The 19,657-nt window shown below is 38.3% G+C and overlaps 1 protein-coding gene across 3 annotated transcripts in view; it reads right to left on the reverse strand.

Annotated features, from left to right (window-relative positions):
- The window catches only part of agrn (agrin), a 302,297-nt gene that overhangs the window by 6,226 nt on the left and 276,414 nt on the right, over positions 1-19,657 (reverse strand). For all 3 annotated transcript variants that reach the window (XM_063015798.1, XM_063015797.1, XM_063015799.1), the window contains 8 exons: positions 17,049-17,139; positions 16,297-16,461; positions 15,342-15,453; positions 9,662-9,778; positions 8,986-9,169; positions 8,262-8,349; positions 452-676; positions 236-339 (listed from right to left, as the gene is read on the reverse strand). In XM_063015798.1, coding sequence (XP_062871868.1) covers positions 236-339; positions 452-676; positions 8,262-8,349; positions 8,986-9,169; positions 9,662-9,778; positions 15,342-15,453; positions 16,297-16,461; positions 17,049-17,139 — 1,086 coding nt within the window. The remainder of the gene's footprint in view (positions 1-235; positions 340-451; positions 677-8,261; positions 8,350-8,985; positions 9,170-9,661; positions 9,779-15,341; positions 15,454-16,296; positions 16,462-17,048; positions 17,140-19,657) is intronic.

Here is a 19,657-nt window from a genome sequence, read left to right on the forward strand (position 1 = left end):
ACTTAGTTAACCCTAAACTTAAGTAGTGTTCCAGAAAGCCTTACCCTAAACAATACATTGTTTTAAATTTAGTTTAAATAAATGTGTTTTTTCAATAGGGTGACTGTATTTTTTGTCTTAATTTTAAATATGTTGGTATTTTATTATTTCCTATGTAAAGTTATTAAAATTTGGTACACTATATAACAAAGACAGAATAAGGAGACGAATATGATGAGATGTAGAAGTGTCTTACCTAGCCAAAGGGCACCATCTGTGTCCAGCTGTGTAGCAGCCAGTGGTGAGGATCCAGTCACCGCAGCCTCATTACCCACCTGTAGAGAGCCATCTCTAAGTGCTCTGATCAAACACAGAGAGAAAAACAAAAGGTCACATACTGCACAACTCTGGCTCTCTCATCAAACTTTATCTATGGTTCACTAAGACGACTACAGAAGGAGTTGCAGCTTACCTGCTGGCTTTAATACGAATCCATCGATTGGTATTAACCTTCACAGAGGATCTCAGGACGACTGGCTTGGAACCAAGGTCATAAGTCATCTGGACACGACCATCTACGATGGCCAGGGCGATGTAGTCAGAGCGCTCTACACCCTTCCCGCTCCACAGGATTAGACCTTGAGTGGCCTCGGTTTTGATGCTCAGCTCAAACTTGTTCACCAGCAATGCTTTCTCACTAAAAAGGAAGGAAAAAAAAATATTTAAAAGATAATAGCAGTGACATAATCATAAATTGTGTACTCTTGCTCCTGCTTCTGGTCCAGTGGTCCTGTCTTAATTTAGGGTTTGTATAAAGCAAATCACTTTATGTATTTATTTTCTATTCCTTTATTCAGATAGACAAAAATATGGAGTCACAAGTCAAAAGTAATGAGTAAGAAAATGGAATAATAATAAGCCTGCTTGAAGTGCATCATTACACTGTCTATTAATTTAATCAATCAGCTTTATAACACCTTAGCACTTACAGCTGTATGCATGAACACCTGTGAGTAAATACTCAGATTTTAGTCACTAGTTGTTCCTTCATAAGTCAAGAAAACTCCTAAGAATTCATGTGTGATTTGTTTTTAAATTCTTTTTTATTCATTTTTTATTTTATTTTATAGAGCCACAGGCCAATTTACACTCAGTTGCCATAACACTATCCAACCAACAGTGTCTTGTGTTAAAAACCGGGCAATAAAGGACTGGATGATGATAAACACACATAAACATGTCTGTGGTAAGAAAAGACCACATTCAAACATATGTCTAGTAAGCACTGGTCCTATGATTGTCTCTTTAAACAGGTGGGTAGAAGACAAACTGCACATGAGAAAGAACTTTATATTTCTTAATAAAAAATAAAAAAAGCTAAATAATGTATATTTCTATACATGTTGTTTAAATGGAAATGCAATTACCTGTTTCATGACTCTTTAATCATGGGTTAATTAGACTTCTAAAATAGCTCGCTTGTGGATTAGAAATTGGTAATTGCTCTAAGACTGATAATTTGGCAACAGGCTAGATATCTTCAACCTCTTCAACTAACCTTTTGGAAGTCGGGTTACTACTTGCACTAATTATGTAAAAACTTGGTGCTTGAATGCTGATAAGGTCCTCGTAAGGTCCTGCTGATAATAAGGTATGACCTGATAAGGTCTACCTGCTGTTTACATCGGGCATGCTAAGCTAATGAGTGAGTGTGTGGGAGAGCAGATTGTGGAGGAGGTGAAATCCTGAGGGGTCTTCATGGTTCATCAGTAAACTAGGGCACGCCGTGGGAGGGCAAAAGCATGGAGTATTAATGTGAGAGATAGCACCAGAGACACACTTGTTCACCAGCTATTTAAAAAAAAATAAACCTTTAACTTTATCCTGCACTGTCCCCAGAGGTAGTGAATTTGATCTGCTCTGTTAATGCATAGCTCTGAAGAAAAGAGGTGCTGCTCATGATGATGATGATGATGAGCAACCACCTCCTGTCCCCTGGGATGACCATGCCAAGCTTGAAGCTGAAGGCAACAGGAGTTGGAGACTGGCCAGCAGGGATTAGTTCATCACAACACTTCACAATCTAGTTTCTTGTAATAGAAGCTGCTATTTCAACATAACAGCTGCCATTTTTTGTACTGAGCCAATATTGTGAGAATATATGCATGTGAAACAGGTGTAAATAGGTGTTTTTGATCACCCAGGTAACACAAACACAAAGTAGATTGTTTACAGAAAAACAATACAAACACGACACTAGACAAAACACAACTCAATACTAGACAAAATAACGTAACATGAAAAGAGGGTCACAGATAAAACAATGAAGACAAAGACAGCAAAGAAACAGAAATATGAGAGCAGGTGGCGAGAAGACGTGAATCTTCACACCACAGGAGCAGGAGGCTCTACGCTGCTCTGAAACACCACCAAACTGTGAGACCACTCTTCACTGATGGCGACTGTTTCTCACTAATGGAAGTTTGGTCTCAAGTTTTAAGATAATCCCAAGTTTTTGTGAGTTTAACCATGACATTCCACTAACAGAGTGCCAATATTCTTTAAAAACTGAAATTCTTGGTGTTTTTAATATACATTTAAAGACAAGCTGTATTGATCCTGCAGAGGCCAGTTTTATGTGTCATGTGCTATGCTTGGTTGTAATCCTTTTACCATTGTTAAAACTAGAAATGCTTTGCTTTGTGTTTAAAAGGTTAGATTTAAAAAGAAACATAAAAGACTTTTATATGGGATTTCCATTAAAAGCGTAGTGGCAGGGATACAGAACAGACGAGAAGAGAAGAAGGCCTTTATTTGTCATATATACACATACACAAGTAAAGTACAATGAAATTCTTTTTCCACGTATCCCAGCTTGTTTGAAAGCTGGGGTCAGTGCGCAGGGTAAGCCATTGTACGGCACCCCTGGAGCAGACAGGGTAGAGCCTTGCTCAAGGGCCTGGGTTCAAACCGACAATCTTCCAATTGATAGCATAAAGCTCTACCCACTAGGCTACCACTGTCCCAAAAGCAACATACTAGGGTTGACTACATTGACAAGCACTAAAAATATCTTAATTTGTAAAATATTTTCCCTCCTCTTAAGAAAGGGGGAAAGTGTATATGTACACTATACAGCCGAAAGTATTTGGACACCCGATCATGTGCTTGTTGGACATCTCAGTTAAAAAACAAATGGTATTAAAATAGAGTGACCTTTAAGTGATCTATAACAACAGCCACTCTTCTGAGAAGGCTTCTCACAAAAAATTCTGTCTGTGGGAATTTGTGCCCTTTACTCATTTGTATGGCTGGGCATTGATGTTGATCAAGAAAGCCTCAAAAGATGTTCCAGTTCAATCCAAATCTGATTAATGGGGCTGAGGTCAGGGCTCTGAGCAGGCCACTGTTTTTTTTTTTTTTTTTTTTAATCAAGCATTTCTTCATGTCTTTATGAATCATTACATCTATAACTGAAATCTAAAAGTTGGCAATTAGAAACATAAATATGGTAAACACATTTTTACTTTGATATAATTTTTACATTTTACAGTTTTATTTTCTTTATCTGCTGTTCATGTATTTCTGGCTAAATGTTTGGTGGGACAGAAACTCTTTTTGTGGAATGTCCTAACAAGAGTCGAAAGTCAGCCACTGCATGTCATCTCAAAAGTGAGGAACCATCAGCTTTTCTTCTCTGGCAGAGCACAGTGCATGTCTTTGCCCTGAGGCTAAGTGACAGTTTATATTAATCAAAGCTGTGAAGCAGAGGTGAGAAACCAGGCCATGCTTTTCCAGCTCTCAGGAAGGTTTTTCTCATCTACTGCACCGTTACAAGTATGTAAAACTTTCATAAATGACTGGCATCTTGAGAGGTTCTTGCACAATTGAAAATAACGACGGAGCTCCACTTCTTTAATTAAAAGACAAAATTTCATTATGCAAATCGTGTTAGACCAGAGCATGATGTAGTAAAGTCACGTAATTATTTGGTGTAATTGAATTCCTCCCTAATGAGACACATACAATGTGCTGACTGGACTCATTCTGTCAGATATACCCACCACAGGGCTGGCAGCCAAAGCTTTGGGATTCCTCAATGGACCACACGACCCCTCTTATGATCATGATCAGCATTAACCTAAGGCTTACTGGAAGTGACATTAAAATATCAGTCCCATTTTTCATAATCATTGTAATGAATTTGATTTAACAGAGGCTGCTTTTAAGTGTAGCTTGTGCAATGGATTGTAGCTTAATGTCCATTACACCTCATTTTACAAGCTAAAACAGTTTAAGGACTGATTCATCCTATCCACCCATAGGGGGCAGTACCTCATTCAATATTGCCATTAAAGCATCATTGTAAAGCTCTCACCAAAGAAGTATCACATTTCTAATTCCTTCTTTCAATAAAAGCTGAGAAATCTGCTGCATTGATTTAAAAGCTGAGGCCTTCAGCCCATGTGGAGGTCAGGAGAGGGCAGCATGCCAGGACTTGCAGTTTAGACAGGGGGACTCACCTCTGCTCTGATGGGTTCTCCAGAGACTCAGGGCTTAGAGGAGCAAGGAAGAAAATAAGGGGCATGCAACAATCTTAAAAGGGCGAAGGGAATGAACTTCAATCCAACCTAACTGAAATAAAGACGGACATAAACCGGTCCGGGGGAGAGGGTGGCTATGCTCTGGCACTAGGCTGTATAAAATGTTGATTACTGTACCAGTAGTTGCCTGTACCTGTATACTAGGTGTAGCTCTTTACATGCTCGATTGGACAAAATATCAAGTAATTAAAATACCAACAGCGGACTGTTTCTGCAGGAAGACTAGAAAAGCAAAATGTATCTGCTGAATGTGAGTAAATAAAATGTTGAAAAAAAAAGAATGGTTCCCAAATGGTTTAGTGGAACATATACTTGCCCTATAGTCCAAACCACATATTTCCTCTCTTCACAGTTAATCATTTGACCTCAGCCAATCCCGGGAGTCTAAAAGCTATTACAAGTGGATGGAAAGCACCCTAAAAGCATTGACCTGCTCAGTGACACGGCATGTGCCACAGCTAGTGAAGAGGCAGTTGGCTAATTACATGTGCCAGCAATCACCCTTACAGATTAAAGGATGGTGCAATATCTTAATTAGTAATATCTTAATTAGGGAGAAAATAGGGGCAGTGGTCCACCCTCAACAACTTGCATATCAATAATTATAATGAAACTGTCACATTCAGTACAGACCTCATTTTTATGAACTATTTCTACTTTAAAGATCTTTCAATGACAATTTGGTCAGTTTTCACCTCAGCTGAAGTTTCTACATTACACACACTGTCATTTACTCCGTTATGTAATTCCCATATTAGAAACGTCTCTTCTATTAGCCTCTAAATTGAAATAATTTTTCATTAGTTCATTAGTTTAGTCTTTTAGATATCCATGACCTTTTGTTTTGTTGTCAAGCCAAAACTGAGGCAACTGACTAGTAAAATAGTTATTTTAGTTCACACTTTAGTAACTGTTGTACCCTCCTTTGTCCTGACAATGATTAGGATTAGTACAGACTAAGATATAGCTAATAAAACATTAAAACTGAAACCACCATATTATTAATGTCAAAGAATTAACATTTTAAATTCTGATTAATAAAAAGTTGCCCAATCTACCAAAATTCTCCAACATCATGTAGCCTAAATGTGGAATAACAGCTAAATGGTACAATATAGTATGTCTCCTCCCTCTTAGATCTCTTGTTCATATGGCATCCATTGATCATTTTCCCCATTAGGATTAAAATCTTTTTTTTTTTATTGTGGGTGACCATCATTTGCCTATGTTTTTCTTTTTCTTGGTCAAATGTTATTCCATGCTTTATGTAAATGATAGGTACATCTGATGAGTCATAGTTGTAGGATGGACTTTTCAAGTCAAAAAATGAACAAAATGAACTGAAAGTCCAAATGAATCAGAGAGTGATGTAAAGTAAGTGATTAAATGAGTGAGTGAATGGTTTAAATAAGTGAGTGAGTGCACAAATGAAAGTAAATGATTTATATAACCAATATCAAGCTTCCTGAAGCAAAGCCAATCAAAAACAGGGCACTCCATCAAGAAAGCAATGGGGTCAAACATCCAATTATGAAAAGGCAATGGTAGAGGGCTGGTAACAGAACTCACGGGGAATTGGGAAATTGATCCAAGGTTGCGAAGCAAACAAGAAAGAATGAAGACAGATGACCCATCTAGTAAATGTTTGGAGCAATTTTACTGTATTCTAGCCAACCACAGTCACAGCTTGTCCAAGTCCTCTGAGGAGTTCATTAACTTTTGCAGCATTTATATTGGAAGTGGCATGCATTACACCACAGATCAGTGTAGAAGCCACTGATAGAGCCTCGTCCTTAACTTGTATTGATGTTCGGGGCAGCACTCTTACATTATCAGTCTTTCAGAACATCTCAATTAAAGGCCTTTGAAGGTCTTTTTCTTGATTAATATGTCACTCCCTTCTCAGCCAGAGACACAATTATTAGAAACCACAGTTAATGGTTTGACAAAAGCTGACAGAAAAGGACTTTTTTCACTTGAGCTGCTTAGCGTAATTCAAAATAAATCAATCTGCCAAAGTTAAAACCAGGGATCAGTACAGCCACTTATCCAGTTAATTACGCTTAGAAAAAAACAAATAATGTAAAGTAAGTGCTACTAAAAAGGAAACCATTACAAATCGGTCATTTGCAAATGAAGCAAATCGAGCTAATTCTTATTCTAGCCTTCAGTTAGAATTATATCGACTCATGAAAGGGGTTTACAGAGGGTAAAAACAATGTATGTATCTGTTAAAGAGGGCCTCATTCAAATTTGCATAACAGTTAATTCCATTTGCTGCAGATTTTACGAATGTACCTTGCACTAATTCAGTTCTGCATGCTTTCCATATACAGTAGATACACTGCAGTGTCTTTGCTTAGCACAATGCTCATCATACATGCCGAGCATGCTTTTCTGTAACAAATGCACCTAATGAGAAGATAAACACTTGACTGAGGAGTTTTAAAGCAATGAAACTAATACAAGGGATGAATTTTAAACAGATAAGCTCTGTTGTTGTTGGGTAATAATTGGGTATTTGGTTAATTACTGAGATGTGTTTACTACAGGGTTAGTTGAGCTGTATCCCACAATACACTTTTGGTTACTTACTCTGGAATCTCATTGTTCAGTTGGCTTGGGTGCAGAGAGAAAACAAGGAACATTTATACAGAACATACATACATACAGACAGACAGCCAGACAGATAGACAGACACATACAGCCCAGATTCAGACAGATGGGTAAACATGAAATACATTTAGGAGTTTTGGGAACGGCCAACCAATATGGTAGATATTAGATTTAAAATGAAGCAATAATGTAGTGGTAGAGCAGTGACTGTTTGTGTTACTATACCTGTATACTGTTTTTCAGTGAACAATATAATGGCTATAGAATTGAACTGTAACTGCCTATTTTTCAGCAGAAACCATCTCAACTTTAACATCAACATATACATCAAAAAAGTATAGAAGATAGAAGACGCCACTAATGATCATTTTCAATGTGAGGAAAGAACTACTGTCCTGGAATTCATTAAGAAGGTTATTTATTCAGTCAGGTTTCCTTAAATTATAGACTACATTTACATCTATATATAGTTTTCATTTATTATTATTAGATGCTGCCTGTTTATAAAGCATTTAAGGCCAAATACATACATGCTCATAAAGTGGGTCTGCATTTCTTTTAATGATATTTTTATGTGATATCTGCACTACCAGTCTTACCTCTGCTCTCAATTCAACTGTCAATCAAGTTTTTGGAAGTTTAATTGGTAAGTGCTTTGAAAAGACAACTCAGCACATACCTATATATATTTTAGTAGACTATATAGAAGTCATAGGACAATAAATCAGTTCTAGGATTGGACACATTGATGTTTTTTAATAGGTGTTCTATAAAAGAAGTGAACTTGTAGTAATAGCGTAGACTGTTTCACACCATACATCAGTTTAATACTGCACAGGACAGTACAGAGAGAAGGTCGCTCCAGGCTTAATTGGAACCGGCCAGCTAATTACTGACACTCACAAAAGACGAGAGAGATGAGGGAATTAAAACCAGCTATTAGCCTAGACAAAAATCAAGCAGAACCTAAGATGTGTCAGGTAATTTAGCTTGTATTTAGAGCTCTCTGAGTGGTGGTGCAGCTAAAGAGCAGTTTTAAGTGCACTGAGGATTATTTCTTACCTCTTGGTAACTCCGTTGTGATACTCGATGTGTGTTCGGCCATCAAAAGCAATAGCCTCTGATTCTCCGGCTGCTTTCTCAAAGGTAACTGATCAATCATGCAAGAAAAGAAAGGCACATTATTTTAAGAGATAAAGAAAACAGCACTTCTTATTAGCTAGAGAGAATGTGAGTAGTACGTATTGTATTTTCATGCCTGTGTGGTTTAATAAAGGTTAAACACCAGCACAGTGACACAGCAGGTTTAATACGGATAGTTGGAAAAACTTCTTTGGATACAGACTGCTGACTGTAAATTAAAGTTTGGGGTCAAGTGATAGATTATATACGCTTAAGGGGTGAGCAAAGAAGCCCATTATAATATTCACTATGTAAAGGCATTCAGCAGGATGCCCGAAAACTTACTTCAAAAACGTTAAAAGCATCTTTACATCTCTACTTTTCTTTTCCACCATAATTGGTAACCTGTCAGTCATGAAATATGCTGTTTCCATATGTAACAAAATGATAAATTCTGTATTTGGGTCCCAATTTGCATAATCTTGGTGTGCTATATTTGGCTTTTATATGAGTACATGGCTTGCCTCTCCTCGCCTTAGTTTCATAATCAGTAGATTATTTATGAAAGTACAAAGGCAGTTTAAGTAAAAGGTAACTGATATTGAAAAGTGAATTCACAAAGTCAGAGCGTAAAATAAGTGGTGGAATGAAGTAGGACACTCACTATGCTGGCAGTGTGCTCCGGTGAAGCCGTATGGACACACACACTCGTAGCTGTCCAGCAGTGGGCTGCACTCGCCGCCGTTCTCACACACACTTTTAGAGCAGGGATGGTGTGTGTACATGGATACATCACTGGAGTTACGTGCATTGTCAGGCTTCAGGATTGAAGTCCCCATCAAAATAATCTGCAGCCAAACAACACAATTAATACACCCAGTAACACAAATTCACAGTATGGTGTAACAGTACCAATGCACTACTTAAATGTGTAACACATTTCAAACTTAGCAGAATGTAACTTAAGGTTTCAATACCTTTAAACCTGCTTCAATCAGATTTTTATAGTAAAGTTTATATTCATTGTTTAAAGAATTACTGTATTTTCATTTAAAAATTGATTTGATTTATTGTTTTTGTATTTTACAAATCTTTTTTTAGTTTAGTCATGTCATCACTGGAGACAGATTCTATAAATAAAGCTAAATTTTAAATTCAGTGGTATAAAGAACAAACTCACAAAAAAACTGTGCATTCTATAATATTTGACAATTCTGTCTATATAAAGCAACTGGTACTTTACACATTTGGCTATATTGCTACATTTAAAGTTACTTCCAATCATTTGATTTCAACAAGCAGTAAAATATAATCAAAGATTGACAACTAGAAGATATTACCTTTTGGATGGCTCCTTTAAAACCATCTTTAATAGCTGCTGCTCTTGCCAGTTTATGGAAATCAGGAGCTCCACCCACATACAAGTTCTCCTTCAGGTTCAGATCTGTATGCTGGTTCTGTAGAACAAAAAAAAGTAGATTAAGAAACTACATCACTATTTTAACATGCAAATGCAAAACAGACAATTTAACTAGAGTCTCTATTAACATTTTGTGGAACAGCAACTATATACTGTACAGTATATCCCATTTGGCTGGAAGCATGAAACATTAGCTTTACTGTAAGCATATTTATTGCAGTTGAAAAATATAACTGTACTTGCTAATATATATTTCATATGCCACACCATCAAGTGGCCTGAAAAACACTAGGTGCAAGGTTAAACTGTACCCTGGACAGGGAGCCAGTCCATTGCAGGAATACTTACACACAATTTTGGGACACACACATTTGGGACATACACATGCTCATTTGGAAGCAGCCAATCCACCTTTTGTATGTTATTGAAAAGTATAGGTAAACCAAATTAACCAAAAGAAACCAACAAAGACACACGCCTAAGTCCTCAAAGACAGTGACCATGGGGAATGAACCCTTTTTTCTGTGTGGCACCCAATATTCTTAATAAAAGACAAAACAACAAACTCTCATGGCTGCTGCATTGGCATCACTGTTTGATGTACAGGGGTTGGACAAAATAACTGAAACACCTGTCATTTTAGTGTGGGAGGTTTCATGGCTAAATTGGACCAGTCTGGTGGCCAATCTTCATTAATTGCACATTGCACCAGTAAGAGCAGAGTGTGAAGGTTCAATTAGCAGGGTAAGAGCACAGTTTTGCTCAAAATATTGCAATGCACACAACATTATGGGTGACATACCAGAGTTCAAAAGAGGACAAATTGTTGGTGCACGTCTTGCTGGCGCATCTGTGACCAAGACAGCAAGTCTTTGTGATGTATCAAGAGCCACGGTATCCAGGGTAATGTCAGCATACCACCAAGAAGGACAAACCACATCCAACAGGATTAACTGTGGACGCAAGAGGAAGCTGTCTGAAAGGGATGTTCGGGTGCTAACCCGGATTGTATCCAAAAAACATAAAACCACGGCTGCCCAAATCACGGCAGAATTAAATGTGCACCTCAACTCTCCTGTTTCCACCAGAACTGTCCGTCGGGAGCTCCACAGGGTCAATATACACGGCCGGGCTGCTATAGCCAAACCTTTGGTCACTCGTGCCAATGCCAAACGTCGGTTTCAATGGTGCAAGGAGCGCAGATCTTGGGCTGTGGACAATGTGAAACATGTATTGTTCTCTGATGAGTCCACCTTTACTGTTTTCCCCACATCCGGGAGAGTTACGGTGTGGAGAAGCCCCAAAGAAGCGTACCACCCAGACTGTTGCATGCCCAGAGTGAAGCATGGGGGTGGATCAGTGATGGTTTGGGCTGCCATATCATGGCATTCCCTTGGCCCAATACTTGTGCTAGATGGGCGCGTCACTGCCAAGGACTACCGAACCATTCTGGAGGACCATGTGCATCCAATGGCGGTGCCGTGTATCAGGATGACAATGCACCAATACAGACAGCAAGACTGGTGAAAGATTGGTTTGATGAACATGAAAGTGAAGTTGAACATCTCCCATGGCCTGCACAGTCACCAGATCTAAATATTATTGAGCCACTTTGGGGTGTTTTGGAGAAGCGAGTCAGGAAACGTTTTCCTCCACCAGCATCACGTAGTGACCTGGCCACTATCCTGCAAGAAGAATGGCTTAAAATCCCTCTGACCACTGTGCAGGACTTGTATATGTCATTTCCAAGACGAATTGACGCTGTATTGGCCGCAAAAGGAGGCCCTACACCATACTAATAAATTATTGTGGTCTAAAACCAGGTGTTTCAGTTATTTTGTCCAACCCCTGTATATACGTACATCCATAAAATAAATCTACTATTATGAAGAATAATTTTAGCTCTTGTATTTAATTCGTAACCACATTAAGCCAACTGATAAAAGACCAAACATATCTGAAATAAGTGCAGAAGAAAAGCAAATTATTCACTCTACATATCAAAAGGAAGAAAGATAGAAGTAGGAAGGAAACAGACAGTTTGAGTGATTGAAATAAAGATTAATGAGTGATGCTTTAATGAAACAGTATAATGGATGTGTGATGATTCCACAGAACTTACAAGCTTATAAGCTTACAATTTGCACAATAGTTGAGCATGAAATCAGTTCCCCAACCAACATGATAATTGCTTTAATTATTGTAAGATGAGTTTTTTTCTCACATGAGGTTACACATTTACAGATTAACCAATCTTTATTTTACGTAGGTTAATAGTTGCTTTAAGGTAAAAACAAGCTAATTGCCGGTAAAGGAAAGGAAAAGACTGAACGTACAAAAGTGGTGCCAGTTTGTTTTACAATGCTTATCCCAGCGTAACAATGGTTCTACAGAGAGACAGGCTGAGGCTTGAAAAGGCCTGGCTACAAACTTGAAGCCCTGGCAGAGCTGGCTAAGCTGAATAGCCCATAAGAAACCCTGGCACAAAACTGCACTGCACCGACAGCGCGAGCCTAGAAATTAGAAATGCATTTGCTTTTTCTCTTGTTGGGCAAGAATGAATGTAAGAAAGCACAGTACAAAATAGGACTTGATACGGCTGCAATACGGTTGTGCAATGTGTCTGATGATATTGTTAAATTTTCTAAGACTGTAGCAAATTACACAAACAGCTTGATGAATTGGCAAGAAATTATAATCTGCTTACTGTAATGGGCATTCAATTGGGACTAAATAGGAAATACAAGGGAACTGTAATATATAATTAAGATATACCACTTTGGTTTACGAATATGGATCTGGCAACCCCTCCCAGGAACATGACTGTCTGTATTTTACACCCTGTTTTGAGAGGTGAAGGAAATGATGTACTGTGGTTGGTGGCATTGTAATTCTGGATCTCGCCCACTTATTATATGATGGAGGATCATAATAACACTTTGTGTAGACCAGTGCCTTTGGATTTTGCACCATTCAGCTCACTTAGATTCTGTTGCCTTGTCATGATAATACAGAATCAAGGTGAAGAGCATGACAGTGTAGTAATTGTGTAATTATAACATGCAGTAATCTGCTTCAAAGCATCTGTACTTACTTTTCTCCACTCATTTATACAGGTTTTATGTTAATATAATAAGTGCATTTGGACCAAATAGAAATACAAACACTTTGTATAATCAAACCATGTTCCAGATCATTTTATTTTGTTTCGACCAGCTCAGATTTGTATATAATGTAGGATTTTCAGCCAGAATGTGGTCCAATTACACCAGAAATCTGGCACAAAAGCTCGGTACATCTCGCCTTGTGTTTCTTTCTACTGCAATAGAGTTTGTTACAGTGAGGTCTCTCTAAGGGGAAAAACAAACAGCACTGTAGAACAAAGTTTGGCTTTTAACAACACCCCCCTCCCTCCCTCTTTCTCACCACCTCCTCCTCATCTCTCTCTGCTATTTAACTGTCTCCCTCCACTGTGAAGATGCTTAATAGCCCTCCCACGCCAAACTAATGAAGGGGTTTCATTGTCGTCGCAAGGCTATTGAAATAATGGTGGTCAAATGATAACTCACACCCTTGCCGCCCCCGCACCAGCTGGCTTGAGGTGAGCGCCAATCGAATATTCATATACCGCCCCGCCCCCACTCCATCCCTTCAGCATATGGAATGGTGTGAAAGCAAAGCCTGCCATCGTTCTGCTTGATTTTGTTTTATAAAGAATGAAAGAATGATGAGATGGACTGCGGGCTACGTGATGGGGCTGCGGACAGAATGAGGATGTTCGATCGAGAGATCGGGCTTCAGTAATTACCTTACGGGATTTCTTATATCCAGACAGCACGCAACAAAGAGCACAGGGGGAGAGGAAGGAAGAAAAAATTGTTACCAGAGAAGAAACAGTATGTCAGTACTAATAGAAAGAGAAAACATAAGCTACAGGACTAAAATGCAAAGAAATGAAAACACATAACAACCGGCATCATGCAGGGAATACGAAGCAAAAGTCGTACCTCAAAAAACTAAAACACTCAATACATATCAGGAGGAGTATAAAATTACGAATACGATTTGCACTGGTGCACCCACACACTGTTTTTATTTGCTTTGTGTCAGTTTGGTTGGAGCTGGTGAAGCAGTGGAGAGTTCTGTGAGAAAATATTTCTCTTGGGTTTCGTCTTTTATAACAGGCTCCTTCTTTACTCTTTGCCCTATTTTTAACTCATCATCCTCTCACTTTAATAACTTTTCTGCCTCTGCTCCAGCAACCGAGCTCAATTATCATGTGTAGGATGGTTAATAAAAAAATATGATTCTAGCGCACAATTACCCACACACTGGGTATAAATCTAATCACAGATGTGTAGTGTGGGTCAGGAAACATTTGTATAATTGGGGAAGCAGACCAATAATCATACCCTTTTTATTTGTACGTATGTAGGTTTTTGATCCCACAGTCTAAAGATGTGCAGTCTGGTTAATTAAAGTTGCTAAATTGTCCGTGATTGTGTTTAGTAATAAAAAACTTTGTGTAACCAGTGACTACCTGTCCTGTCATGAATGTAAACAACATGCCAACATGCCAAATTACATGCCTGCTTGATATTTAAATAATTATTATATTGTATATAATTAAATGTATATAATTATATACATTTATTTCAATATTTTGGCATAAGAGCTTTATTTAGGTCTAGTTTAAAAGAAGAGGTTTGTGGCGCAGCGGGATATTCCGCTAGCACACCAGCGCAGAGACTCTGAACTCGGCGTTGCCACCAGTCGACTGGGCGCCATCCAGAGGGCATAACTGGCAGTGCCTGCAGCAGACACTAATTGGCTACCGTGTCTGCTAGGGCAGGATGACCGGACTATGTGGGTGGGGTCTTCAAATGCTGTGTAAGGACCCTGATTAGCAGATAGAGGTGCCTGTGCAGAGTGCATGGGTGAAAAAGAAAGGGTCCGCATTTCTATTGTGGTAATACTGTACACAGTCCACAGTGCACGTGTGAGTTTAGTATCACTAGCAGCTATTTAATCCCATCTAGACTGGTGGCTTTACATACAGCTTTATGAAAATGGTAATCAACAACCATACACAATAAATCCATTCTGTCACATCTATATGTGTTACAACAGAAACATGCTACATGCGCACACACAAAATGTCAGAACAATTACTGCAACAGCAACATAAAACGTTTATCACTGTGCATACAGTGAAATTACATTATGTACAATCACCAAAAACTACAAAAAACTTAGGAAGTGGTTTAGGTAGGCTAGGATGAGTGGGTGCACAACTGCTCACAAATTGTGCAGAAAAAAAAAAAACACCAAAAGAAATGCGCATCGAAGGCGTGCTGCAGAAATATGTGTACATGCAACACATTTTACAAGCCCAACTGTACACAACACACTCAGCAGATCATAAACTTCTCATACAGCAACACACATAGCAAACATAGACAACAACTGGCCCAAGATTACCCTATGAATGTGTTATTAAATGCAGGAAAGGCATTGGTAAATTGGGGCCAAGACTGTCTGTTTATGGGTCAACTGCATCACACTGTCATAACCAGACCTGGAATATTAAGTCCTCTTACCGGAGCCTCTCCTCTGCCTGTGTCTTTTCCATTAATGCTGATTTCTCCCTTGCGGTTTGCTCGCTCCAGGTTAACCGTGCTCCACACATGCAGCTTAAGCTTCTCTTTGCTCCTGTTGTGCAAAACAAATGCACACAGACAAATTTTATACATTGCAACACTTTAAACACTGGTAAAAAGTGAGAAATCTTATTAATAGTGATGTTACAATCAGATGTTATAAAATGCATGTACACCATATGGTCAAAAGTGTTTGGAATAAAATAGAGTGACCTTGTGTAATCTTTTTAGCTTTAATTCTAAGGAGGCTTCTCATGAGATTTTGACACACGTCTGTAGGAATTTGCACTTATTCAGTCAAAAGAGCATTTGGATTGCTGGGCACTGATGTTGGTCAATAAAGCCTCAATTGATGTTCCAGTTCATTCCAAAGCTGCTCAGTGGGGCTGAGGTCAGGGCTCTGTGGCGGCCACTGGAGTTTCTTTAAAGCAAGGTTTTGTCGATGTCTTTATAGATCTTGCTTTGTGCACAGGGGTACAGTCATGTAACTGGAACTGGAAAATGCCTTCCCTAAACAGTTGCTGGCAACTTTATATGTTTGATGTATTAAACCTGTTAACAATTGTTGTGGCTAAAACACATTAATTAAAAAATAAGAAGGGGTGTCCCAATACTTTTGTCCATATAGTTACACACTGTGACCAGTTATAATTCACTACTTGTAGCCGGTGGTATAAAAAAAAATCCAAATATTGACCGACTCACTAAAGATATTTCTGTTATCAGATCACCTGAAGGGCGTAAAACCAAATCCATCAAATTATTGCCAAAATAACAGATTATGCGGTACATGTAAACAAAAATAAAATAAGAGGAAAAACTGACCAGTCCCAGCACATAAATCTGAGAAGATAAACACTGAAATCCCCAGGGCAAGAAAGCTGACTCTGCCTACCTAATGATAGCTGGTCCCTTGCCAAGGTCGTATCTAAACTCCAGGATGCCGTCATTCAATGCAAGTGAGATGAAATCACCCTTGCCATCTGTCTTCTGCCCGTTGTAGAAAATCACGCCATTTGAGTCATTAGCCAGCAGGACGATAGTCATGCTGACCTTTTGTCTGTCGATAAATCATAGAATTATCTCATCAGAGGTCATAACAGGGTAATGAATGAAAACATTCTGTTGTGGAAAAGTTGGGATATTTTGTAAAATGCAATAAAAACAAGATCATGTGATTTGTTTATTCTTTTAAACCTTTATTTAATTGACAAAAGTACAAAGAAATAACGTTTAATGTACTGGCTGACCAGCTTGATTGTATTTTGTAAATCATAAAATTGTAAATTTGATTCCTTCTATATAAGGATAATGTTCTAGGTAAGGATCTACATTTGAAAGGGCTCAGTCCCCCATCTACTGTACTGAAAAGGGCCCCATCTACTGTACATAATATTGTGAAAAGATTCACATAATTTGGAGAAAACCCAATGTGTGTCCCAACATTTTGTGTTTTAGCAGGCATCAATTTTAAAATACAGTGAAAGTCTTACCAGTCTTATAGCTGGTCAGTGAAAACAAATTGTTTCATCGTTCTTTTGTCAGTTCAATAGATTGTTGTTTTATTACATCATACAAGACATCCCAACTAATAATCATGAATCATGAAGAACATGTTTTTATATGTAGCAATAGTACAATGTTTACCTCAGATCATGGCCATAAGTGTGCAGACCATTTAACTCCAGGTAGGAATCACCACTGAAGAAAGGAATGTAAGCTCCTTTTTTGTCTGATACTGTAAAAGAAGGAAATTTACCTTAAATAATGTCTTGGTTAAAGATATGATGTGTTAATTCAAATATAAATTGTTTCATTCAAAATATCCATCTAAATATTCATATACAATTGCATATTGCCCATACTTCAGTGGGTTTGCATGTAAGGCTCTTACATTATTGGAAAAAATAATATCTGGATGTTTCAGAAATGTTTTAGGTAATGTTTTTGTAGATGGGCTTAAAAGAACACAACACCAGGCTGTCTTGAGGCCTGGCGAGCTCCTGTAAATAAAAGATGACTGATGCAACAACACTATGACTCAAACACACGAGGAAATCAAGAACTGAATGGTGAAAACAGAAGAACCGAACCCAGCTGAGATGTTATAGAATGACATAAAGAAGGGTTCATAACAGAAATCCTTGATTCCTTCTGAAAGTACAGGGAATGGTTTGTGGGTTTCTACCAGCGCAAATAAGACCACATTTTATTAGCAATTAATACCTAAATCCAGTTAAAAAGGGCAGTGGTAGCTCAGCAGAACTGGACTAGTAATTAGAAGGTTGCCGGTTCAAGCCTCACTACAGCCAAGTTGCCACTGTTGGGCCCCTGAGCAAAGTCCTTAACCATCAATTGCTAAAATTGTATTCAGTCAAAATTGTAAGTCGCTTTGGATAAAAGTGTATGCCAAATGTAAATGTTAACCCTAATGGGTTCCAAATGTATTCTTGTGACTACACATACACACACATGAGCCTAGGTCTAAGAACTGGAGCATGCTTTCATTTAACACATTAAGGCCTTTTAGTGCTTACTGTACTGGATTACAAAGGGCCTCTATTGGGTGGGGGTGTGACTGGAGCGCAGAAACAAAAAGCCTATTTGGGCACTGTTGAAAACACTTGCTGACTGCAGACCCACAGCGGATGTGTGAAGTCAAAGACCATTCAGAAGTATCAGCAATCAGAGCTTTGGCAGTTCAATGCAGGGTGAAGCATAACATCTTTTCACACTGGTGTTGCCCTGCAGAGTGCCATCTACTGGCCAGGCTCCAAACAGCGCTCTAAAACAGCTGAACACAACTAAATAAAGGTGGAAACCAGCATGGATCATTGGATTTGAAACTAATAGGCTAAATAACACAGCCCAGGCCTTTCAGACTGGCACATAAGGTAAACTAGTCTACGTTTGTAAGTTATGAATGACTTTTGGATGAGGTTGCATCAGAAATCTGTGCATCAACATCATGTACACACAGGGGACGGTGGGGACGTATTTATATATGTTATAAACATATATAAGAAAAAGAAAGAGAGATAGAGAGTAAGGGCTTCTGTCGCACATCTTTCCCTCCTCCGTCTTTCTCTCCCTCACTTTTACTCTCTCCTGCACATGACGATCCCTTGCTCTCCAGTCACTTTTCCCGAGTGAGTCCTCATTAATCACCACGTGCGGATGACTGATACAATTACTCATCTCATTGATTTAAGCGATAAAAAGAAGTACGCTTTATGTGACGGGTGCGCTGAACTCATCGATTTTGGTTCACATCTATTTATTTTAATCACTCGCTAATGGTGAGCCGCTTGGTCAAAGGGCTTTTCTCTGTCAAATGAGTGTGTGTGTGTTTGTCTGTATACATGAGTACCATCCTAAATGTACTCATCAAATTACCTTTGAGCAGTTTGGTAGGATGTGGGCCTAAAAAGAAGCTAAAATCAGTGATGAAAGAAAACAATAATAAAATATTTAAACAGTATTAATGTTTGCATGCAGTGTCTTAGCTCTCAGTAGCTCTTCTCACAAGTTATTTATTTATTTATTCAGGGTTTATTCAGCTTTCATCTTATACTTAATCAGTAATTAGTTTTAGCTTTTTTAGTTTTAGTAATTTAGTTTAGTTTTAGTAGTTAGTTTTAGTTTGTCTTAGTTTCTTATTGTATTTTTTATTGCTGCCTTAGTTTGTTTCAATATTTTTCTGTGTTATGTTAGTTTAATCTTGTTTTATATGTGTATATACTTAATATTGACATTCAGAGGACAAGCAAAGTAAGAATTTAATTGTACAGTGTAACTGCTGTTTCAGGTCACATACAGTATGTAGCAAATTCAGGTAAGAGTGAAAGGACAAAAACCCAGAACATTAGCAACAATAGAACATTGAAAAAATACTTAAATACCTTTAATAATTTCCTTTATACATCTGTGGAACATATGAACTTAAATATTACAAGGGGTGTCCCAATACTTTTATCCAAAAAGTATATGTGGACACCTGACCATGAGCTTATTAAAACATACTATGTCGGAACTATGGCAAGTAATTTAACCCCCCTTTGCCTGGGAAGGTTTGCCCCAAGATTTTGGAGTGTGTCCACCTAGGTCAGGCACTGTCTCCGTTACAAGTCACGCCAAAGTAGCTTAGCTGGGACTAAGGTAATGGCTCTGAACTGGCCATTAGACTTGGTATCTTGGTCTCTTGGACCTTATTATGTGATCTGAAAGCATTGGAAAACATGGCTAAAAAGTAGGAG

This window comes from Trichomycterus rosablanca, chromosome 19 (genome assembly GCF_030014385.1).
Source record: "Trichomycterus rosablanca isolate fTriRos1 chromosome 19, fTriRos1.hap1, whole genome shotgun sequence".
NCBI lineage: Eukaryota > Metazoa > Chordata > Actinopteri > Siluriformes > Trichomycteridae > Trichomycterus > Trichomycterus rosablanca.